Consider the following 23,392-nt stretch of genomic DNA (forward strand, 5'->3'; position numbering starts at 1 on the left):
CCCCCCCTCCAATTGTCGCCGCCGATTTCTCCCGGCACAAAGAACGCGGGGGGGGGAGGGGGGGGATTTTTTGGGGGGGGGGGGGCTCCCCCCTCTCCCCTCCCCCACCCCGAATTGTGGGGGGGGGGTCGCGCCTTCCCCTCCCCCCCCCCCGGGTTTTTTTGGGAAGGTGGGGGGAGGGGAGGAGGTTTGGGGGGGTCCCGGGGTGGATTTTGAGGGGGGGGGGGGGGGTTTGGAACAAAGCTTTGAAAAAAGGGGGGGTGGGGGTGGGGGTGGGGGAGGGGCCGGCGCGCCAAGCCCCGCCCCCCCCGCGCCAATCAATATGCAAATTTATGCAAAGTTGCAAAGCGGCTCCGGGTATTTTTTTTTTTTTTTTTTTTTTTTTTTTTTTTTGTTGGCGGGGGATGGGGGGAGGGAAAGGGGGGGGAGGGGGGAGGGGGGGAGGGGGGGGAGGGGACGGGGGGGGTGGGGGAGGGGACGCGGAGCCTTCACCCACCTCCGCCTCCATCGGCGGCGCGCGGAGACTCCTCCATGGACGGGGGGGGGGTGGGGGGGGGGCTGGGGGGAGGGGGGGTTGGGGAGGGGTGGGATCGATATCGGGGGGGGGAGGGGCGGCGCGGGGTGGGGGGTGGGGGGTGGGGGGTGGAGGTGGGGGGGGGTGTGAATATTTTGATATTAAAAACCGGGGGGGAATTTAAAAAAAAAAAATAATAAAAAAAAAAAGATAAAAATAAAAATAAATAATAATAATAAAAAAAAATCTTCCCCCCCCCTCCCCCCTCCCCCCCCCCCCCACCTTGGCCTGGGGGGGGGGTGGGGGAGGGGTAAAGGGTGGGGGAGGGGCTTTTTTGTCTCCCCCCCTTTTTTTTTTTTTTTCCCTTCCTCCTCTCCGCCCCTCCCCCCCCTCCCATCCCCGTTCCCATGGCAACGCTCGGCGCGCGCGGGGGGGGGGGGGAGGGGCCCCCTTTCCCCTCCCCCTCCCCCCCAAAATTTGGGATTTGGGGGGGGAATTTTCCCAAAGGAAAGGCGGGAAAATCCCGGGGGGGGTGGGACCCCTATAGATCCCCTATAGATCCTCCATTGATCCCCCATTGATCCCCTATAGATCCCCCATTGATTCCCCATTGATCCCCTATAGATCCCTTATAGATCCCCTATAGATCCTCCATTGATCCCCTATAGATCCCTTTATTGACCCTTTATTGATCCCCTATGTGTTCCCCATTGATCCCCTATAGATCCCCTATAAATCCCTTCATTGACCCTTTATCGATCCCCTATAGATCCCCTATAGATCCTCCATCAATCCCCCCATTGACCCCTATTGATCCCCCTATAGATCCCCATTGATCCACCATGGGCCCCCTATGGATCCCCTCCTTTATCCCCCGTTGATTCCCCTTTGACCCCCCCCATAGATCCCCTATTGATCCCCTATCGATCCTTTTATTGACCCTTTATCGATCCTCTATAGGTCCCCTATCGGTCCCCTATAGATTCCCCTATAGGTCCCCAATGGATCCCTTATTGACCTTTTATTGATCCCCCGTAGATCCCCTATAGATCCCCTATAGATCCGCCATTAATCCCCCATTGATCCCCTATAGATCCCCTATAGATCCACCATTAATCCCCTATTGATCCCCTATAGATTCCTCCATTGATCCCCTATAGATCCGCCATTAATCCCCCATTGGTCCCCCATTGATCCCCTATAGATCCGCCATTAATCTCTCATTGATCCCCTATTGATCCCCTATAGATTCCCCCATTGATCCCCTATAGATCCCCCATTAATCCCCCATTGATCCCCTATGGATCCCCTATGGATCCCCTATAGATCCCCCCATTTATCCCCCACTGGTTCCCCTTTAAGCCCCTATGGATTTCCCCTATGGATTTTTCACTCCTTTCATGGATTTTTCACTCGTTCCTGCGGGTTTTAATTTCCTCCGGCGATTTCCCCTATGGATTTTTCACTCGTTTTATGGATTTTCCCATTTCCCCTATGGATTTTTCACTCGCCTTTATCGATTTCACCTTTTCCCCTATGGATTTTTCGCTTGTTTTATGGATTTTCACTTTTCCCCTATGGATTTTCACTTTAACCCACGGACTCCTCCCCTCACCCCCCGCCCCTATGGAGCCCCCTTGACCCTATAGAGCCTCAATTCCCCCTCAAAATTCCCCTTTTTCCTCCCAAAATTCTCATTTTTACCCCCAAAATTCTCATTTTTTCCCAAAAATTCCTCCTTTTTACCAAAAAATTTCCATTTTTTCCCCCCCAAATTCCCGATTTTTCTCCCCCAAATTCCGAATTTCCCCCAAAATTCTCTTTTTTCCCCCCAAATTCCCAATTTTCCCCCCCAAAATTCCCTTTTTACCCCAAAATTCCATTTTTTGCCCCCAAAATTCCCTTTTTCCCCAAAAAATTCCATTTTTTGTCCCCAAAATTCCCATTTTTCCCCCCAAATTCCCGATTTTCCCCAAATTCCCCATTTTTCCCCCCAAAAAAAACTCCAATTCTTTTTTTCCTTCGATTTTCCAAACTTTTTTATTCAACGGAATTTCCAAAAAAAAAAAAAAAAAAAAAAAAAAAAAAAATTCCCCTTTGGCGCCCCCGAATTTGGCGGGAAAAACGCCCCGCCCCCCCACCCGAACTCATTTACATATTTAGCCCCGCCCACCCCGGCTTAGGCACTTTGGGGCGCGACCCCGCCCCCCTCCCCATTACGTCACCACCCCCGAATGACGTCACCGCCCCAAGAACAGCCAGGACTCGGCCCCGCCCACTAATGGCTCATTTACATATTTACAGCCCCGCCCACCCCGCGCGGGGGGGGGGAGGGGCGGGATTGGGGGCGGGGCCTGCCCTGAGAAACCGAGACCCCTCCCCCCCCCCTTTTTGGGGTCTCCTCCCCCCAAATTTTCCCATCCCGGGGACCCCTCCCCCCCCATTTCCCGCGTTTTTTTGGGGGGAATTCTCCCGGTTTTTTGGGGGATTTCCGCCTTTTTTTGGGAATTCTCCCCTTTTTCCAAAACCCCTTTTTTTTCAGGATTCCCCTTTTTTTTGGGATTCCTCTTTTTTGGGATCCCCCCTTTTTTGGGGGGGGAATTCCCCTTCAGGAACCCTCAATTTTTCGGGATTTCTCCCTTTTTTTCTCCAGGAATTCCCCTTTTTTTTTGGAATTCCCTTTTTTGGGATCCCCCCTTTTTTTTGGGATTCCCCTTTTTCCAAACCCCCTTTTTTTTTCACATTTCCCCCTTTCCAAAACCCCATTTTTTTTCAGGATTCCCCTTTTCCAAACCTCTTTTTTTTTGGAATTCCCCCTTTCCAAAACCCCTTTTTTTTTTTGGGATCCCCCCTTTTTTCGGGACTCCCCTTTCCCCAAACCCCATTTTTTTAGGGATTCCCCTTTTTTTTCACATTTCCCCCTTTCCAAAACCCCATTTTTTTTCGCGATTCCCTTCACCCCTCCTCCCCCACACCCCCCCCTCCCTTCACCCCACCCCCCACCCCTCCCCCACCCCCCTCACCCCCTCCCCCCTCCCCCCTCCCCCATCCTGGCCCTCAGCAGCAGCCTCCGGCCGGCCTCGTAGTCGTCCTGGTCCACGCTGACCAGCAGCCGCACGTCCTCGCGGCCCACGGCGCGCCGCAGCCCCTCGGTCAGGAAGACGCCCTTGAGCGCCTCCAGCAGCGCCCCGCTCAGGTAATCCCCCCAGAACGCCTCCAGGTACGACAGCTCCGAGAATTTGATGTCGCACAGGATGGAGCCCAAATCCCGGGATTTCAGCACGCCGCTGGCCTGGCCGAAAACGTCCAGAGCGCGGCCGGGCCCCCGCGGACGGCTGGAGGCCACGCCGCGGCGCAGGGCGCGGTCGTGCTCGCAGTACTCGGCGCGGACGCGCAGGCGGATGTCTGGGGAGGGGAAAACGACCAGTTAGAACCAGTTAGAACCAGTTAGAACCAGTTAGAACCAGTTAGAACCAGTATAGGTCAGTATAAACCGGTATAGACCGGTATAAACCAGTTAGAACCAGTATAAACCGGTATAGACCGGTATAAACCAGTATAACCCAGTATAACCCAGTACAGCAGTACTCGGCGCGGACGCGCAGGCGGATGTCTGGGGAGGGGAGAACGAGCAGTTAGAACCAGTTAGAACCAGTTAGAACCAGTTAGAACCAGTATAAACCGGTATAGACCGGTATAAACCAGTTAGAACCAGTATAAACCAGTATGGAGTGGTATAACCCAGTCTAACCCAGTCTAACCCAGTCTAACCCAGTGTAACCCAGTACAGCAGTACTTGGTGCGGACCCACAGGCGGATGTCTGGGGAGGGGAAGGGACCAGTTAGAACCAGTTAGAACCAGTTAGAACCAGTTAGAACCAGTACAGACCAGTATAAACCGGTACAAACCAGTATAAACCACTATAGATCAGTATGGACCAGTATAAACCAGTATAACCCAGTACAGCCCCACTCGGCACGGACACGCAGGCGGATGCCTGGGAACCAGAACTGACCAGTATAAATCGGTATAAACCAGTATAAACCAGTATAAACCAGTATAAACCAGTATGAACTGGTATAGACCAGTATAAACCAGTATAAACCAGTATAGACCAGTGGAGACAGGTATATAGACCCTGTACTGGGATTCCCAGTGCTCCCAGTATCCCAGACTGGGATTCCCAGTGCTCCCAGTATCCCCAGTTCCCGGCAGCTCCCAGTGTGACTCAGTTTCCCCACAAGCCCTGCAATTACCAGTTTGCCCAGTTTGCCCAGTTCCCGCACTGGACTGAGCGTCCCAGTCTGTCCCAGTCTGCCCCAGTTTGTCCCAGTCCCTCCCAGTCTGTCCCAGTCTGTCCCAGTCTGTCCCAGTTTGTCCCAGTTTGGTCCCAGTCTGTCCCAGTTTGTCCCAGTTTGTCCCAGTTTGTCCCAGTCCGTCCCAGTCCATCCCAGTCCGTCCCAGTCCATCCCAGTCCGTCCCAGTTTGTCCCAGTTTGGTCCCAGTCCATCCCAGTCTGTCCCAGTCTGTCCCAGTTTGTCCCAGTCCGTCCCAGTTTGTCCCAGTCTGTCCCAGTTTGTCCCAGTTTGTCCCAGTTTGTCCCAGTTTGGTCCCAGTCTGTTCCAGTTTGTCCCAGTCCATCCCAGTCTGTCCCAGTCTGTCCCAGTTTGTCCCAGTCCATCCCAGTCTGTCCCAGTCTGTCCCAGTTTGTCCCAGTCCGTCCCAGTCCATCCCAGTCCGTCCCAGTCTGTCCCAGTCCGTCCCAGTTTGTCCCAGTCTGTCCCAGTCCGTCCCAGTCCGTCCCAGTTTGTCCCAGTTTGGTCCCAGTCTGTCCCAGTTTGTCCCAGTCTGTCCCAGTCTGTCCAGTCCATCCCAGTTTGTCCCAGTTTGTCCCAGTCTGTCCCAGTCTGTCCCAGTCCGTCCCAGTCTGTCCAGTTTGTCCCAGTCTGTCCCAGTTTGTCCCAGTTTGTCCCAGTCCGTACCGCAGGTGACCTTGGCCGGGGGCTCGGGCGGCTCCGGGGGGGTCTCTCTGTGGGGGAGGGGCCGCCGCGTCCGTCGGGAATTTCGGGAATTTCGGGAATTTCGGGAGCTGCGTTTCCGCTTCCCGGAACTGGAACCGGAACTGGAGCCGGAACTGGAACCGGAACTGGAACCGGAACTGGAGCCGGAACTGGAGCCGGAACTGGAGCCTGGGGGGACCCGGAGTGACCCTGAGTGACCCCGGAGTGACCCAAAGCCCCCCAAAGTGACCCCAAAGTGACCCCAAAGTGACCCCAGAGTGACCCCGGGGTGACCCCAGTGACCCTGGAGTGACCCCGGAGTGACCCAAAGCCCCCCAAAGTGACCCCAAGGTGACCCCAGTGACCCCAAAGTGACCCCAGAGTGACCCCAATGACCCCAGAGTGACCCCAGAGTGACCCCAGAGTGACCCCAATGACCCCAGAGTGACCCCAGAGTGACCCCAGAGACCCCAGAGTGACCCCAGAGTGACCCCAGTGACCCCAGAGTGGCCCCAGAGTGACCCCAGAGACCCCAGAGTGACCCCAGAGTGACCCCAGAGTGACCCCAGAGTGACCCCAATGACCCCAGAGTGACCCCAATGACCCCAGAGTGACCCCAGAGTGACCCCCCATCCCCCCCCGCCCCTCACCTGTCTGGCAGTGCTGGGGGCGGGGCCGGGGGGCGCTGGGACAGGAAGCCCCCAGGGCCGGGACACAGCCGGGGCGCTCCGGGGACACTGCGGGGACAGCGGCGCCGCTCAGGACCAGTACGAACCAGTACGGACCAGTCAGAACCAGTACGGACCGGTCAGAACCAGTACGGACCGGTACGGACCAGTACGGACCAGTATGGACCGGTCAGAACCAGTACGGACTGGTCAGAACCAGTATGGACGAGCCATAGGGGGGACACTGGGGACACTGAGGTGACACAGAGGGACACAGAAGGGACACAGAGCAGGGTGTGACCGACCCACCCAGATCCCACCCAAATCCCACCTAGGTGTCACCCAGGTGCCACCCAGATGCCACCCAAGTGCCACCCAGATGCCACCAGCTGCCCCCCAGCTGTCCCCATGGTGTCCCCCAGCTGCCCCTCGATGTCCCCACGGTGTCCCCCAGCTCCCCCCGGTGTCCCCCTGATGTCCCCGCGGTGTCCCCCCAATGTCCCCCCATGTCCCCACGGTGTCCCCCAGCTGTCCCCTGGTGCCCCCCGGCTGTCCCCCGAGGTCCCCCAGCTGCCCCTCGATGTCCCCCAATGTCCCTACCGTGTCCCCCCAGCTGCCCCCCAGCTGCCCCCCGGTGTCCCCCCGGTGTCCCCCCGATGTCCCCCAGCTGCCCCCCGGCTGTCCCACCGATGTCCCCCCGGTGTCCCCCCCGTGTCCCCCCGGTGTCCCCGCCGTGTCCCCGCGGCGCTCACCGGGCCGGGGCCGCTTGAGCGTGAGGCAGCGCAGGAGGTCGTGGCGCGTCAGGAGCCGCAGCAGCTGCCGCAGCTGCCCCAGATCCCCCTCGTGGCACAGCCCCCTCCTCTCCAGCTCCAGCAGCAGCTCCAAACCGCTGCGGGGCGCCCCCAGCCCCGCCCGGGGGTCCCCCCGAGGGGCCCGGCCCGCCCTGGGGGGGTCTCCGTCCCACAGCGAGGGGTCCAGCGGCGGAGGGGCGGGGAGGGTCTCGTCCAGCAGGAAGGAGAGCACGGCCAGGTCGCTGGGGGTGAGCTGGGCGCCCACCACCTCAAACAGGCGGTGCAGGGAGAGCATCCCGTAATAATCCAGGCATTCCTCCTCATCCCACGGCGGGCGGGACATGGCGGGGACACCTCCTCTTCCTCCTCCTCCTCCTCCTCCTCCTCCTCCTCCTCCCCCGTGCAGCTGGGAGAGGGCCCGCAGGGACTCCACGGTGAGGAAGGGGTTAAAAAAAGAGGGGGATCCGGAATAAAAGAGGGGCGTGGGGAGGGGGTGACGCGGCTGCTGGAGCACCTGGGCAAGGGGGGAAGGGTGGGGTGGGTGAGGAGGGGGTCCCCGAGGTTTGGGGACGGGTTTGGGGTGTCGCCTCCCCCACCCCGAAAAGGCTGGGAAATGAAATTGATGGGGAATGGGGGTGCAGGAGGTTTTGGGGTGTCACCCAAAAAGGGGTGGAGGAGGTTTTGGGGTGTCACCCAAAAAGGGGTGGAGAAGATTTTGGGGTGTCACCCAAAGAGGGTGGAGGAGGTTTTGGGGTGTCACCCAAAAGGGGGTGCAGGAGGTTTTGGGGTGTCACCCAAAAGAGGGTGGAGGAGGTTTTGGGGTGTCACCCAAAAAGGGGTGGAGAAGGTTTTGGGGTGTCACCCAAAAGAGGGTGGAGGAGGTTTTGGGGTGTCACCCAAAAGGGAAGAGACTCGGAATTGCTGGGGAAAGGGGTTCCGGTGGTGAATCACCCCGAAAACATCTCAGGGAGCGCTGAGGTTCCTTCAGGGAACTCTCAAAGTGCCCCCGGAGAGCCCCGAAATCTCCTCAGAGGCCTCCAGGTCCCCTCAGAGCACCCCAAAATCTCCTCAGAGTCGCCCAGATCCCTTCAGAGCACCCCAAAACTCCCCCAGAGGCCCCCAAAGTCTCCTCAGAGCCCCCTCAAGGGTGGTTTCACCTCACAGATTCCCTCAGAACCCCTGAAAATATCCTCAGAGACCTCCAGATCTCCTCAGAGCACCCCGAAATCTCCTCAGAGTCCCTCAGATCCCCTCAGAGCACCCCAAAATCCCCTCAGAGACCCCCAGATCCCATCAGAAAACCCCAAAATCCCCTCAGAGGCCTCCAGATTCCCTCAGAGACCCCCAAAATCCCCTGAGAGTCCCCCAAAAATCTCCTCAGAGACCCCCAGATCTCCTCAGAGTCCCCTAAAATCCCCTGAGAGCCCCCCAGATCCTCCCAGATCCCCTCAGAGCACCCCAAAATCCCCCCAGAGGCCCTCAAAGTCTCCTCAGAGCCCCCTCAGGGGTGGTTTCACCTCCCAGATCTCCTCAGACCCCCCCAAAATCCCCTCAGAGCCCCCTTAAGGGCAGTTTTCCCTCACAGATCCCCTTAGAAGCCCCTAAAATCCCCTCAGAACACCCCAAATCCCCTCACAGCCCCCCAGAATCCCCTCAGAGCCCCCTCCGGAGCGCTTTCCCCTCACAGATCCCCTCAGAACCCTCCCAGATCTCCTCAGAGCCCCCCAAATCCCCTCAGAGCCCCCTCAGGAGCGGTTTCACCTCACAGTTTCCCTCAGAACCCCCCCAAACTCCCCTCAGAGACCCCCAAAATACCCCCAGAGGCCCCCAAATCCCCTCAGAGCCCCCTCAGGGGTGGTTTTCCCTCACAGATCCCCTCAGAAGCCTCCAAGATCTCCTCAGAGCCGCCCAAAATCCCCTCAGAGCCCCCTCAGGAGCTGTTTCACCTCACAGTTTCCCTCAGAACCGCCCCAAACTCCCCTCAGAGCTCCCTCAGGGGCAGTTTCCCCTCACAGATCTCTTCAGAACCCCCCCAAATCCCCTCAGAATCCCCCCAAATCCCCTCAGAGCCCCCCCAAATCCTCTCCGGAGCGCTTTCTCCCCTCAGATCCCCTCAGAACCCCCCCCAGAGCCCCCTCCCCGCCCCTCGCCGGGGGATTTTCCCTCCCAGACCGCCCCTCCCGGGGGTCCCCCCGCTCCGCACCGACCCCCCCCGAGGCTCCCGGCGCCCCCTGCCCTCACCGGCTCCGCCGCCTCCGCCGCCCGGATCCTTCTGGCACCTTCGATGGCTCCGCGCACGCGCCGGCCCCGCCCCTCCCCGCGGCCCCGCCCCCCGCCACACGCGGCCGCCGCGCGCCCGCCCACGTGACCCACGTGCGAGGGCGGGGCCTGCTCGCGGGACACGCCCACCCCCCGCTAAGCCACGCCCACCCCCAGCCGGGAACGGCGCTTGGGGAGGGGGGGGGCTCCATTAATTAATTTGGTTTCGCCGTTAATGGGGGCTCCGTTAATTGGGGGTCTCAATTAATGGCGGGGGGGGATCGCTCGATTATGGGGGAGGGTCTCCGCCCGCCGAGAGGGGTCCGGGACCCTGGCACGGCTCCGAGAGGGGTCCGGGACCCTGGGGGAGGGGTCTCTGTCCATGGCGGCGCCGCTGGAGCCCTTCCAGAAGGTTCCACGCGCCCCGAAGGGGTCCCCGTGCCCGCGGGGGGGTCCCGGGGGTTTTTGGGGGGGGTCCCGGAGCCCCTCGCGGGGGTCCCGGTGCCGCGAGGGGCGGGGAGGCGATGGAAACAGCGGCGCGGCCCCGCCCCCAGCGCAAACCCTGCCTAAAGCCCCGCCCCCGGCCCGGCCCCGCCCCCGCGTGCGGCCGCACGTGCGCGCCCGCGTGTGGGGACACGTGAGGGGAGCCCGGCCACGCCCACCCCGCTCCGCGCATGCGCTGTTCCCACAGGAGGGCGGGAAACCCAAAGCCACGCCCCCAAGGGGTGTGTTCCCATCGCTGATTGGTCAGTGCCGGATTCCCCTTAAAAAACAACTCAAAATCCGCCCCCAGCCCCAAAAAACGGCTCCGATAAAAATATTGTCCAATAAAACATCACAGGGGGAGGTTTGGGGGGGTCCCGGGGGTCCCTCGGCCCCTTTTGGGAGGAGTTAAAGGAACACGAAACCCCCCGGGGAAATCAGAAAGCGGCGGAAAATGAAACGCCCACCCCCAAATTGAGGGAGGGTCCTCGAGAAGGATCCCGGGATCGGGCGGGGGGTCCCGGGTGGGGTTTTGAGGGGTCCCGGGTGGGGTTTGGGGGGTCCCGGAAGCGGCTGGAGAAGACGGAGGGAAGCGCGCGCCGGGCATTGTGGGAAAACCCCGGAAACAAAACCCCCCGCTCGCCGCTCATTGGCTGCCGCTCGCGCACAGCCCGCCGGGAGCCCGAAGCTGATTGGCTGTCGCTTAGCAACGCTCATCCGGAAATAAAGTCCAGAGGGAAGCGTCGCTTAGCAACCGCCGCGCAAAGCCCGCTGGGAAGCGAGCGCTGATTGGCTGCTGCCCGGCAACGCGCGCGAAGGGGCGGGGGAAAACGGAGGCGCAAAGCACGCCGGGAGCGCTCGTTGCCAGGCAACGGCGGCGCCAAGCCGGAAGTGCGGCCTAAACGCCGCGAAGGAGCCCGAGACACCCGCGGGACCCCCCCAGGGCGCGCAGCCCCCGAGTTTGGGAGGTCCCGGAGGGGGTTCCCGAGTGGATCCGGAGGTTCCCGAAGGTTCCGGGGGTGCCCCGAAGCGGCGGGAAGCGCCAGAACTGTGAAATCTTTATTGGTTATTTCATTCATGTTTTTTTTTTGTTTTTGTTTCTGGTATTTTTAATACATTCTCAGAGTGAAACCCCTCCCCCCTCCCCGCCCCCTCCCCCTGCTATTTACAGGTGTCAATAAGGCTTCAGAGAGACCCCTCCCCCCCCTCCCTCCCCCCACCCCTGAACCCCCAAACCGGGCTCCGCCCCTCCCCCCCCTTCAGTAACACCCAAGGGAGGGGGGGGGAGGGGCAGGGGGGCCCCCCCCTCCCCAGAGCGGGTTTGGGGGTTGCTGATGAGAGGGGGAGGGGCTCAAGCTTTGCCCCTCCCCCACCCCACCCCACCCCCCCCCCGGACAGTACAATACAGGCACTTGGAGACCCCCGCCCCTCCCCCACCCGCCCCTCCCCCCCACCCCTCCCCCTCTCCCAACCCCCCCCCCCCGAAATTTTTGGTTACATCAAAGTTTGTCCCCTCCCCCCCCCCCAAAATAAACAACAAAAAAAAAGGGGGGGGGAGGGGCGGAACCCCCCCCATGAGGGGGGGGAGGGGTGGGGGGGTGGGGGGAGGGGCTGTGCCGGCGGCCCCTCCCCCTCCATTTGCATTTTTTTTGGTGGGGGGAGGGGATTTGTGCTTCAGAGCCCGTTTCTTATGGGGTGGGGGAGGGGCGGGGTCCACCCCTCCCCCCACCCGGATTTTGGGGGGGGGGGGGAGTTTCACCCGTTTCGTTTCGGTGGGGGGAGGGGTCAACCCCCCTCCTCCCCCCCCCCCCAATTTTTTGGGGACCCCTCCCCCCCCCTTTTTTTTTTAATCAAGGCAGCCCGAAAATATCGGTGGGGGGAGGGGCGGCGCCCCTCCCCCCCCTTTCCCTGCACTGAACCCTGCCGGGGACCCCCCCCCAAAATTCCCACGGTGGTGGGGGAGGGGGGGGGAGGGGCGAGACCCCAAATCCCTGCGGGGGGAGGGGCGGAGCTAAACCCGCGGCCCCTCCCCCACCTTATTTTTTTTTTTTTTTTTTTTTTAAGGCAGAGGGGGCGGGGCTTCGCCCTCCCCTCCCCCCACACTCACGGGGGGTGGGGGAAGGGAGGGGGAAGCCCCCAGACCCAAAAGAAAGTCACGAGTCCAGCGAGAGCTGAGCCGTGGCGCGCTGCAGCTCCCCCTGCGCCCCTCCCCCACCCGCCGCCCCTCCCCCACCCCCGGCCCGCCCCTCCCCCTCCCGCCAGCGCCGCTTGAAGCGCAGCTTCAGCGGCACCGAGGAGGAGGAGGAGGAGGGGGAGGGGGGAGGGGCGGGGCGGGGGAGGGGCGAGCCCTCCCCACCCCGCGCGGGAGGGGGAGGGGCGAACACCTCGTCTTCCTCCTCCTCCTCCTCCTCCTCCTCCCCCTGCCCCTCCCCCCCGCTGAGCTCCGCCACCTCCAGCGCTTCCTCCTCCTCCTCCTCCTCCCCCCCTCCCCCACCCTGCCCCTCCCCCACCGGCTCCACCTTGATGTGGGGGGCGGGGGGCTCGGGGGGGGCCGATGATGACGATGACGATGATGATGATGATGAAGATGACGATGAAGATGAAGGGGGGGGAGGGGCGCGCTGGCGGCGGCCGGGGGGAGGGGCTGCAGCTTGAAGGGGAAGGCGGTTTCGGGCGGGGGCGGGGCGGGGTGGGGGTGGGGGTGGGGGTGAGGATGATGATGGTGATGATGAGGATGGTGGTGAGGGTGAGGAAGGAGCAGCGCCGGGGGGGGGCAGGGCAGCAGCGCGCGCGGGCTCAGGTGATAGCTCAGGACGCTCCGCGCCTGCGCCGCCAGCGCGCGCTGCAGGTCCTCGGCCGAGAACGAGAAGTGCGACCCTCCCCCACCCCCACCTCCCCTCCCCCCCCTCCCCCACCACCCCCACCCCCACCCCCGCCCACCCCCCCCGACCCCCCGAAGAGCGGGCTCAGGGTGGGGGAGGGGGCGTAGCCCACCTGCGGGGGGGTGAGGGGGGGCAGGGCGGGGGATAGGGGAGGGGGGAGGAGCCCCCCCCCACCGCCCGCCCCTCCCCCACCCAGGGGGGAGGGGGGGAAGGGGCTGAGGGGGGGGTCGCGGGGGTAGAGGCGGAAAATCCCCTCGGGGGTCAGGCGGGGCGGGGGGTGGGGCGGGGGGAGGGGCCGGAACCCCCCCGGGGCGCTGAGGGGGGGAGGGGGAGGCGGGGGGAGCCCCGGGTGGGGGAGGGGCGGCTCCTCGGGCTCCTCGGAGCCGTCGCTGAGGCGACGGCGGGGGAGGAAGGGCGAGGGGGGAGGGGCCAGCAGGGGGGGGGCGCCCCCCGCCCCTCCCCCACCCCCCCCCCCGGGCGAGCGGAGCTCCTCGGGCTGGGGGGGGGGAGGGGGGGAGAGCCCCTCGGAGGGGGAGGGGCCGGCGAGGGGGGGGAAGCGGAAGTGGGACCCCCCCGAGGGCAGGGGGGGGGCGCTCTGCGGCAGCGGGGGACCTGTGGGGGGGAAAGGGGGAGGGGTTAGAGGGGAGGGGGCGTGGCCGGAGGACACCTGGGCACACCCGGGGCACACCCGGGGCACACCCAGGGCACACCTGGACACACCCAGACACACCCAGAGCACACCTGGGCACACCCAGGACACACCCAGAGCACACCTGGGCACACCCAGGGCACACCCAGACACACCCAGGGCACACCTGGACACACCTGGACACACCCAGAGCACACCTGGACACGCCCAGACACACCCAGAGCACACCTGGACACACCCAGAGCACACCTGGACACACCTAGAGTACACCTGGACACACCCAGAGCACACCTGGACACGCCCAGACACACCCAGACACACCCAGGGCACACCTGGACACACCCAGAGCACACCTGGACACACCCAGACACACCTGGACACACCCAGACACACCCAGGACACACCCAGGGCACACCTGGACACACCTGGACCCACCCCAAGCTCACCTTGCCACACCTGGGCACACCTAGACACACCCAGGACACACCCAGAGCACACCTGGACACGCCCAGACACACCCAGAGCACACCTGGACATACCCGGAGAACACCTGGACAAACCCAGGGCTCACCTGGACACACCCAGAGCAACCAAACCTCTCCCTCCCCTCCCCCACCAGGTCCCCCCACCTGTCCCAGCCCCCCAGGTCCCCCCAGGTGTGTTCCAGGTGTCCTCAGGTGTCCCCAGGTGTCCCCAGGTGTGTTCCAGGTGTCCCCAGGTGTCCCCAGGTGCGTTCCAGGTCCCCCCAGGTGCGTTCCAGGTGTCCCCTGGTGTCCCCAGGTGTGTTCCAGGTCCCCCCAGGTGCGTTCCAGGTGTCCCCAGGTGTCCCCAGGTGTGTTCCAGGCGCGTTCTAGCCTGGGTTCCAGAACGTTCTAGACTGGGTTCTAGAGCGGTTCTAGGTACGTTCTAGACTGGGTTCTAGGTACGTTCTAGATCGGGTTCTAGGTACGTTCTAGACTGTTCTAGATCACGTTCTAGATCGGTTCTAGGTACGTTCTAGAGCGGTTCTAGACTGGGTTCTAGAACGTTCTAGAGCGGTTCTAGACTCGGTTCTAGAGCGGTTCTAGACTCGGTTCTAGATTGGGTTCTAGGTTGGGTTCCAGACTGGGTTCCAGGTGTGTCCCCAGGTGTGCTCAGGTGCGTTCCAAGTGTCCCCAGGTCCCCCCAGTCCCCCCAGGTGTTTTTTTGCTGTCCCCACCTGTCCCCAGGTGTGTTCCAGGTGTCCCCAGGTGCGTTCCAGGTGTCCCCAGGTCCCCCCAGGTGTGCCCAGGTGTCCCCAGGTGTGTTCCAGGTCCCCCCAGGTGTCTTCCAGGTGTCCCCGGGTGTGTTCCAGGTCCCCCCAGGTGTGTTCCCAGGTCCCCCCAGGTGTGTTCCCAGGTCCCCCCAGGTGTCCCCAGGTGCATTCCAGGTGTCCCCAGGTGCCCCCAGGTGTGCCCACGTGTCCCCAGGTGTGTTCCAGGTCCCCCCAGGTGTGTTTTTGCTGTCCCCAGGTGTCCCCAGGTGTGTTCCAGGTCCCCCCAGGTCCCCCCAGGTCTCCCCACCTGTCCCAGGTGTGTCTCACCTGCCAGCCCCAGGTCGATGAAGGGATAATTCACCAGCACCAGTTTGTTGAAGTTGAATTTGTAGGTGAAGCGTTTGCCCTTGGTCTTGTGCAGGATCCGCTTGTTGTAGTAATACCTGGGGAAGGGCTCACCTGAGACCCCCAAACCTCACCTGGGACCCCCCCTCAACACCTGGGGACCCCCAAACCTCACCTGGGACCCCCTGAACACCTGGGGGGCTCAAAATCCCACCTGGGGACCCCCAAATCCCACCTGAGACCCCCAAACCTGACCTGGGACCCCCAAACCTCACCTGGGACCCCCCCTCAACACCTGGGGACCCCCCCTCAACACCTGGGGACCCCCAAATCCCACCTGGGGACCCCCAAACCTCACCTGGGACCCCCAAACCTCACCTGGGACCCCCCCTCAACACCTGGGGACCCCCAAACCTCACCTGGGGACCCCCAAATCTCACCTGGGGACCCCAAATCTCACCTGGGGACCCCAAACCTCACCTGGGACCCCCCAAATCTCACCTGGGACCCCCCAAACCTCACCTGGGACCCCCAAACCTCACCTGGGACCCCCAAACCCCACCTGGGACCCCCCAAACCTCACCTGGGACCCCCCCTCAACACCTGGGGACCCCCAAACCTCACCTGGGGACCCCCAAATCTCACCTGGGGACCCCAAATCTCACCTGGGGACCCCAAACCTCACCTGGGACCCCCAAACCCCACCTGGGACCCCCAAACCCCACCTGGGACCCCCAAAATCCCACCTGGGACCCCCAAACCCACCCAGTTCTCTTCCAGTAACCCCCCAGTGGGACCCAGGTGAGCTCGGGGGTCTCCAGAGGTTTTGGGGGTCCCCAGGGTGATTTTGGGGTGATTTTGGGTGATTTTGGGTGATTTTGGGTAATTTTGGGGTGATTTTGGGTAATTTTGGGTGATTTTAGATGATTTTAGGTAATTTTGGGGTGAGTTTGGGTAATTTTTGGTGATTTAGGGTGATTTAGGGTGTCCCAAGGTGATTTTGGGGTGATTTAGGGTGATTTAGGATGATTTTGGGTAATTTTGGGGTGATTTTGGGTAATCTTGGGGTGTTTTGGTGTGATTTTGGGTGATTTTGGGTGATTTTGGGTAATTTTGGGGTGATTTTGGGGTGATTTAGGGTGATTTTAGATGATTTTAGGTAATTTTGGGGTGAGTTTGGGTAATTTTTGGTGATTTAGGGTGATTTAGGGTGATTTTGGATGATTTTGGGTGATTTTGGGTGATTTTGGGTGATTTTGGGGTGATTTTGGGGTGATTTAGGGTGATTTAGGGTGATTTAGGGTGATTTTGGGGTGATTTTGGGTGATTTTGGGTGATTTTGGGGCGATTCGGGGCGGTTCTGGGCGCTCCCCTGACCTGAGGGCGCGGCTGAGCTTGTCGTAGTTCATGTGGGGCTTGCACTTGCGCACCCCCCAGAGCCGCGCCACCTCGTCGGGGTCCTTGATGACGAACTCGCCGTAGTCGCCCTGCCAGGCGATGACCTCGCGGTACTGCTCCTGCCGCAGCAGCTCCAGGATGAAGTGCCACAGCTGGATCTGCCGCGAGCCGGGGCTCGACTCCGCCTTGTACGCCCACTCGGGGAACGCGAAACCTGCGGGGACAGCGGCGTGACGTCATCGGCGTGACGTCATCGGCGTGACGTCATCGGCGTCGCTGCCAGTGCCGTGATGTCACCGCCATCGTCATCATCATCATTATCGTTATCATCGTTGTGATGCCATCGTCACTGTGACATCCGTGTGAGGTCATCATCACCGTCATCGTCACCATCATCATCACCGTCATCATCACTGTGACGTCATCACTGTGACATCATCAGTGCGACTTCATCATCATCATTATCATCATCATCATCACCGTCATCATCACCATCATCATCACCATCATCATCACCATCATCATCACCATCATCATCATCACTGTGACGTCGTCACTGTGACGTCATCACTGCAACATCATCATCATCATCATCATCATCATCATCATCATCATCATCATCACTGTGACGTCATCACTGTGACGTCATCAGTGCGACTTCATCATCATCATCATCACCGTCATCATCACCGTCATCATCATCATCACTGTGACGTCATCACTGTGACGTCATCAGTGCGACTTCATCATCATCATCATCATCATCACCGTCATCATCACCGTCATCATCATCATCACTGTGACATCATCATCACTGTGACGTCATCACTGACATCATCAGTGTGACTTCGTCATCATCATCGTTATCGTCATCGTTATCAGCAGTGTGACATCATCATCACTGTGACGTCATCACTGACATCATCAGTGTGACTTCATCATCATCATCGTTATCATCATCGTTATCAGCAGTGTGACATCATCATCGGCGTGACGTAATCGGCGTCATTGCCAGTGCCGTGACGTCATTGGCGTCGTCGGTGTGACGTCATCATTATCGCCATTATCATCGTTGTAATCATCAGCGTGACGTCATCAGCGTGACGTCATCAGTGTGGCATATGTGTGATGTCATCATCGTCATCATCATCATCACCATCAGTGTGACATCATCATCATTATCGTCATTATCACCATTATAATCATTGTCATCATCAGTATGACGTCATCGGTGTGACGTCATCATCACCACCATTGTCATCATCATCACTGTGACGTTGCCCCTGTGACGTCATCAGTGTGACGTCATAGTTATCAGCAGTGTGACATCGGGAATCGGTGTGATGTCATCATCATCAATGTGACGTCATCAGTGTGACGTCATCACTGTGACATCCGTGTGATGTCACCATCACCATCATCATCACCATTATCATCCTCAGTGCGACATCATCATCGTCACTGTGACGTCATCTTCGGTGTGACGTCATCAACACGGTTGTCATCAGTGTGACATCATCACTGTGACATCATCACTGTGACATCCATGTGATGTCATCATCATCATCAACATCATAATTACTGTGATTTCATCAGTGTGACGTCAACACTGTGACGTCATCATCATCATTTTCATGAGTGTGACATCATCGCCATCGTCGGTGTGACGTCATCCATGTGACGTCATGTTCGCTTTGACATCCTGTGATGTCATCATCATCATCATCATCACTGTGACGTCATCACTGTGACATCCCCACTATGGGCGAGAGTGACATCATCCGTGTGATGTCATCATCATCGTCATCATCATCATCATCACTGTGACGCCATCACTGTGACATCATCACTGTGACGCCATCACTGTGACATCATCACTGTGACATCATCATTGTGATGTCATCACTGATTCATCATCATCGTCATTACCATCATTATCATTAGCATCAGTGTGACGTCATCACTGTGACGTCATCGCTGTGACATCATCAGCGCGACAACATCATCACCATCCTAATGGGAGAGTGACGTCACCGGTGTGACGTCATCGCTGTGACGTCACCGCCGTGATGTCGCCCCTGTGACGTCATCAGTGCCCCCTCCCCTCCCCCCCCCCACTCTGCGAGGGCCCAGCCCCTCCCCCACCGGACTCAATTGGGGGGAGGGGAGGGGGTTGTCCCGACCCCTCCCCCACTCCCGGGGAATCCCCTCCCCAAAATCCGGGATCCCCCCCCGCCCCTCCCCCCATCCCCGCCCCGTTGCCCGGCAACCGAGGACGCTAAAAATAAACCCGGGGTGGGGGAGGGGCCGGAGACACTCGGGGTCTGTTCTCGGGCCGGGGGGGAGGGGCGGGGGGCGGTGACGTCACCGCTGTCAATGGGGGCTCTGTTCCCGCCACCCCGGAGCGACCCCGAAAACCGGGAACGGACCCCGAAAACCGGGAACGGATCCTGAAAACCGGGAATGGATCCCAAAACCGGGAATGGATCCCGAAAACCGGGAATGGATCCCCAAAAACCGGGAATGGATCCTGAAAACCGGGAATGGATCCCAAAAACCGGGAATGGATCCTGAAAACCGGGAATGGATCCCCAAAACCGGGAATGGATCCCCAAAACCGGGAACGGATCCTGAAAACCGGGAATGGATCCTGAAAACCGGGAACGGATCCCGAAAACCGGGAATGGATCCCAAAACCGGGAATGGATCCTGAAAACCGGGAACGGAGCCCAAAAACCGGGAATGGACCCCAAAAACCGGGAATGGACCCCAAAAACCGGGAACGGATCCTGAAAACCGGGAATGGATCCTGAAAACCGGGAATGGATCCCAAAAACCGGGAATGGAGCCCAAAAACCGGGAATGGATCCCAAAACCGGGAATGGATCCCCAAAAACCGGGAACGGATCCTGAAAACCGGGAATGGATCCCCAAAAACCGGGAATGGATCCCAAAACCGGGAATGGATCCCCAAAACCGGGAATGGATCCCCAAAAACCGGGAATGGATCCCCAAAATCCGGGAATGGATCCCCAAAACCGGGAATGGATCCCCAAAACCGTGAATGGATCCCAAAACCGGGAATGGATCCCAAAACCGGGAATGGAGCCCAAAAACCGGGATTGGATTCCAAAACCAGGATTGGATCCCAAATCCCGACCCCCAAAAACCGGGGACCCCCAAAATCGGCCCCGGGGGAGCCCCGGGACCCCCCAAAAAGGGGAGGAGCCCCCAAAATCTGGGCGGGAACCTCCAAAATCCGCCGGGATCCCCAAATTTCGGCGCCTCCGGAACTTTCGGGGCCCCTCCCCAAACTTTGAGCCCCTCCCCCATTTTTGGGGCCCCTCCCCTCCCCCCCCGGCGGATTTTGGGGGAGGGGCGGGAGCGGCCCCGCCCAGCAGGGGGCGCGCTCGGCGGTGGGGGAAGGGCGTGGCCAAAAGGGGGCGTGGCCTCAGCTACGGGAGGGGGGAGGGGACAAGTCCGAACCGGCCCGGGCGGATCCGAGGGGGGGGGGAGGGGGGGAAGGGGGGGAGGGGCACGACCCCCGCCCCCAAATCCGGCGGCTCCAATTAACGCCCCCCCCGCGCTAATTAAAGCCGAAAGCGCCTCCGAACTCCGCCCCCGCCGGACGGGGAGGGGGGAGGGGGGAGGGGCCGGCCCTCCCCCCCCCTCCCCCCTCCTCCTCCTCCAAAACACACAACGTGGCAGCGCCCCTCCCCCCACGCACCCACCCACCCCCCCCCCTCCCCACGCGTGGGGGAGGGGTCGCAGCCCCCCTCCCCCGCCCCCCCCCTCCCCGGAGTGGGAATCGGCGGGGTGGGGGAGGGGGGTGGAGTTGAATTAGGGTGGGGGGGGGGTCGCGCCCCTCCCCCAGCGCGCGCGGGGTGGGAGGGGGAGGGGGGGAGCGCAACAGGTCCCGAAACTCCGGAGGGGCCCGTGGGAAAAGAGGGGGGGGGAGGGGTGAGGAGGAGGAGGAGGAGGGGGGGGTCGGACCCTCCCCCCTCCCCCCCCCCCCCAGCGACACCCAAAATTGGGGGGGGGAGGGGAGGGGGGGGAGGGTCACGCGCGTGGGGCGCCACGTGGGGGGGAGGGGGAGGGAGAGGCGGGCGGGGGGGGGGGAGGGCAAAGTTCCTCCCCTCCCCCCCCCCCCTTTCCCGCGTGGGGGGGGGGGAAACTCCCCCCCTCCCCCCCTCCCCCCCCCTTTCCCCAAATATAAAAAGTTTCCCATCCCCCCCCACCCCCACCCCCCACTTTTGGGCGCCCCCCGCGGGATTTTGGGGAGGGGGCGCGGGTGGGGGGGGGGAGGGGGAGGGGGAGGGGGGGGGATGGGAGGGGGGGGGGGTCCGCAGTCCTCACCCGCGTCCGCCGGAGTCTTCATGGCTCCGCTGCCGCCGCCGTCGCGATCGCCCCCCCCCCCACCAACTTCTCCCCGCCGCCCCTCCCCCACCCCCGCCCAGACCCCGCCCCCTCCCCCCCGGGCTCCTCCCACCCCGCCCCGCCCCCGCCCCTGGCGTCAGCGCCGCGTCCCCATGGCAACAAACCCCGCCCCCCGCCGCCGGCCACGCCCCCCCCGGCGCCTTAAAGGGGCCGCGCGGGGAAAAATGAGTTGGGGGATGGGGGGGGAAGGGTCGGCGACCGCTCCCCCCCCGCTGGGCGCCCCTCCCCCACCCCCCGGAGACCCCTGGGGGGGTTTTTAGGGGGGAGGGGAGGCGGGGAAAGGGGAGGGGGGGTGGAGGCACGTGGGAGGCGCACGTGGATGGGAGCCCGCCCCTCCCCCCCGCCTTCCCCGCCCCCCCCTCCCCCGGCTGGCGCCGGCGCCCCTCCCCCCCCGGGCTATAAATAGCCTCATTAATTATTCAGCTTCCCCCCCGCGGTTAATGAGCGGCGGGAAGCGGCGGAGGGGGCGGGGCCTGACGCGTCCCCTGGCTCCTCCCCCCTCCCTTAAAAACGGGAGGGCGGGACCCGAAGGCGGGGAAGGAGGAGGGACCACCGAAGGGAAACTGAGGCAGCGCGGCGCCGCGCGCGTGCGCGGGGAAGGGGCGGAGCCGGCGGCTGAAAGAGGCGTGGCCCCAGCCGGGAAAGGGGCGGGGCCTCGCGGCTCCAGCGTGTCACACACGCCCCTCCCCCCGCCCGAACCCCGCTCCGCGCTCCCATTGGTCCCCGCCGCCGGCCAATGGGGGCGCGCCGCGGTGACCTCATCGCTCGGCCGCCCCGGGCCGCCATTGGCGGGCGGCGGCCACGCCCCCGCCGGCCCCACGTGGGGGGCGGGGTGGGCGTGGCCTGCGGGCCGGCGCGGCCGCTGATTGGCCGCTGCCGGCGGCGGCTCCGCTGTTGCTGAGGGGAAGCGCGAGGGGCCCGGACGGGGCCGGAGGCGCCGGGAGCGGCCGCCGGGTGAGCTCATCAATATGCTAATGACATGCTAATGAGATGCAAACCGCATGCAAAAATTTACCCTCCCTCCCCCCCCCTCCCCCCTCCCCGCTTGCCGCGCTCCGGAGTGGGGGGGGAGGGGGGGGTGCGGCCGCCCCTCCCCCCCCTTCCCCCCTCAGAGCCGGACGGGCGGGGGGGGTGGGGGGGGAGCTGGGGGCGGGGCCGCGCGGGGCACGCCGGGAATCGGAGTCCGGGCGGACTCGGCTTCCCGTGGGGTCCCGCGCGCCGCGGGGCACGCTGGGAGTTGTAGGCCGCGGGCCTGAGGGGGGGGCGCGATCCCGGCGTGCACCGCGCGGCCCCGCCCCCCTTCTCACCCCCCCTCCAAGGTAAACAACCCCGGACTCTGCCCAGGCCACGCCCCCCCGGCGCTTCCCATTGGTTACTGTACTCCCGGCCCCGCCCCCGGCGCGCCGCCATTGGTCACTGTCAGCGGGGAGGGGGCGGGACGCCGGCGGAGGGAAGCGCGGTGCTGATTGGGCGAGGCGCCCGTCAGTCAGGCGGTTGTGGGCGCTGATTGGCCGCGGCCGCGGCTGCTCCCGGTTCATTCACCATTTTGTCGGCCGGAGTAAAAAGGGGCTCCCGCGGGCCCGGCGGCCGCGGGGGGGGCGCAGGTACCGGGGGTGGGGGGGGGGGTGGTCCCGGGGGGGTCGCAGAGACCCCCGGGGGGGGCAGCGAGGGGGAGGGGGCGCGGGGGGAGGGGCCCCGTGACGTGTCACCCCCGGGGAGTTCTCCCCTCCCCCCCTCCTTGGGGTGCCCTCCCCCCCCCCAAAGTTTCAGGGGGTGCCCCAGGCCTTGTGGGGGAGGGGTTGGGGGTGACCCCCTCCCCCCGGCGGGGCGGGACCCCCCCGAAGTGTCACTCACGCCTCGCCCCGCCCCCCCGGGGGTGTCACCAGGAGGACACGGGGGGGGGGGGTGCGCGCCACCCCTCCCCCACCCCCCCCAATTTTGGGGTGCGCGACCCCTCCCCCCTCCCCCCTCACTTTTTTGGGGGGTGTCACCCCGGTGGGGGAGGGGAGGATTTGGGTTGGACACCCTCCCCTCCCCCACCAGGGTCCCCCTTTAAACCCGGGGTGATTTTTGGGGGGGAGGGGCGTCTCCCCCCGCTGACCCCTCCCCCCCCCCTCCCCTGTCCCCGCAGGACCCCACGGCGCCCGCCCCGGGGGGAGGACGATGAAGCCGGCGAGGAAGGCCGGAGGCTCCTCCTCTTCCTCCTCCTCCTCCTCCTCCTCCTCCTCCTCAGGACCCCGCTCCGGGCTCCCCCCCACCCCGAGCCGCCCCCGCCCCCCCAAACCCCGCGACCACCACCACGACAGCAGCGGCCAGCCCCCTCCCCCCCCCGCCGCCGCCCCCTCCCCCCTCGGCGACCCCTCCCCACCCCCCGCCCCCCCTCCTCGCCCCCCGAGGACCCCCCCCCGCCCAGCCGCAAGACCACCACCTTCAAATCCCGCGCCCCCCGCAAGAAACCCCCCCCGGCCGCCGGCGAGCCCGGAGACCCCGCGGGCGACCCCCACCCCGGGGGAGACCACCCCCATTTGAGCGGGGACCCCCACCCCGGGGGAGACCACCCCTATTTGGGGGGGGAACCCCACTTAGGGGGAGACCCCCACTTGGGGGGAGACCCCCAGTTTAGGGGGAAACCCCAGTTTAGGGGGAGACCCTCACTTAGGGGGAGATCCTCATTTAGGGGGAGACCCCCATTTAGGGGGAGACCCCCACTTAGGGGGAGACCCCCACTTAG

General features: G+C 62.9%; 2 protein-coding genes across 2 annotated transcripts; both read right to left on the reverse strand.

The window, feature by feature from the left end:
• Window positions 1-3,533: 3,533 nt before the first annotated feature.
• Window positions 3,534-9,328, reverse strand: DEDD2 (death effector domain containing 2). Its single transcript, XM_086864851.1, has 6 exons — window positions 9,216-9,328; window positions 6,936-7,488; window positions 6,166-6,252; window positions 5,652-5,704; window positions 5,498-5,621; window positions 3,534-3,919 (listed from the first exon to the last, which is right to left on the reverse strand). Exons 2-6 carry the CDS (start codon window positions 7,315-7,317, stop codon window positions 3,534-3,536), a joined length of 1,032 nt encoding a protein of 343 aa, XP_086720977.1. The 5' UTR covers window positions 7,318-7,488; window positions 9,216-9,328.
• A 3,071-nt stretch (window positions 9,329-12,399) lies between these two features.
• ERF (ETS2 repressor factor) lies at window positions 12,400-20,695 on the reverse strand. The gene is made up of 4 exons (XM_086864897.1): window positions 20,581-20,695; window positions 16,204-16,438; window positions 14,809-14,924; window positions 12,400-13,210 (listed from the first exon to the last, which is right to left on the reverse strand). Exons 1-4 carry the CDS (start codon window positions 20,600-20,602, stop codon window positions 12,525-12,527), a joined length of 1,059 nt encoding a protein of 352 aa, XP_086721023.1. The 5' UTR covers window positions 20,603-20,695; the 3' UTR covers window positions 12,400-12,524.
• Window positions 20,696-23,392: the final 2,697 nt, after the last annotated feature.

The sequence above is a fragment of the Cyanistes caeruleus genome, chromosome 28, assembly GCF_971803275.1.
Source record: "Cyanistes caeruleus chromosome 28, bCyaCae1.hap1.1, whole genome shotgun sequence".
NCBI classification, from domain to species: Eukaryota; Metazoa; Chordata; class Aves; order Passeriformes; family Paridae; genus Cyanistes; species Cyanistes caeruleus.

Bases quoted from the DNA above. Each gene is read 5' to 3' on its own strand.
- DEDD2 (XM_086864851.1), bottom strand. From the start codon at position 7,317: ATGTCCCGCCCGCCGTGGGATGAGGAGGAATGCCTGGATTATTACGGG. The intron at 5,622-5,651 runs AGTTCCGGCTCC...GGTTCCAGTTCC, and splicing joins CCGGTTCCAGTTCCGGTTCC to GGGAAGCGGAAACGCAGCTC. The intron at 3,920-5,497 runs GTACGGACTGGG...TCCCCTCCCCAG, and splicing joins CCCGGCCAAGGTCACCTGCG to ACATCCGCCTGCGCGTCCGC.
- ERF (XM_086864897.1), bottom strand. From the start codon at position 20,602: ATGAAGACTCCGGCGGACGCGG. The intron at 16,439-20,580 runs GTGAGGACTGCG...CTGTCCCCGCAG, and splicing joins GAAGACTCCGGCGGACGCGG to GTTTCGCGTTCCCCGAGTGG. The intron at 14,925-16,203 runs GTCAGGGGAGCG...GCCCTTCCCCAG, and splicing joins AAGCTCAGCCGCGCCCTCAG to GTATTACTACAACAAGCGGA.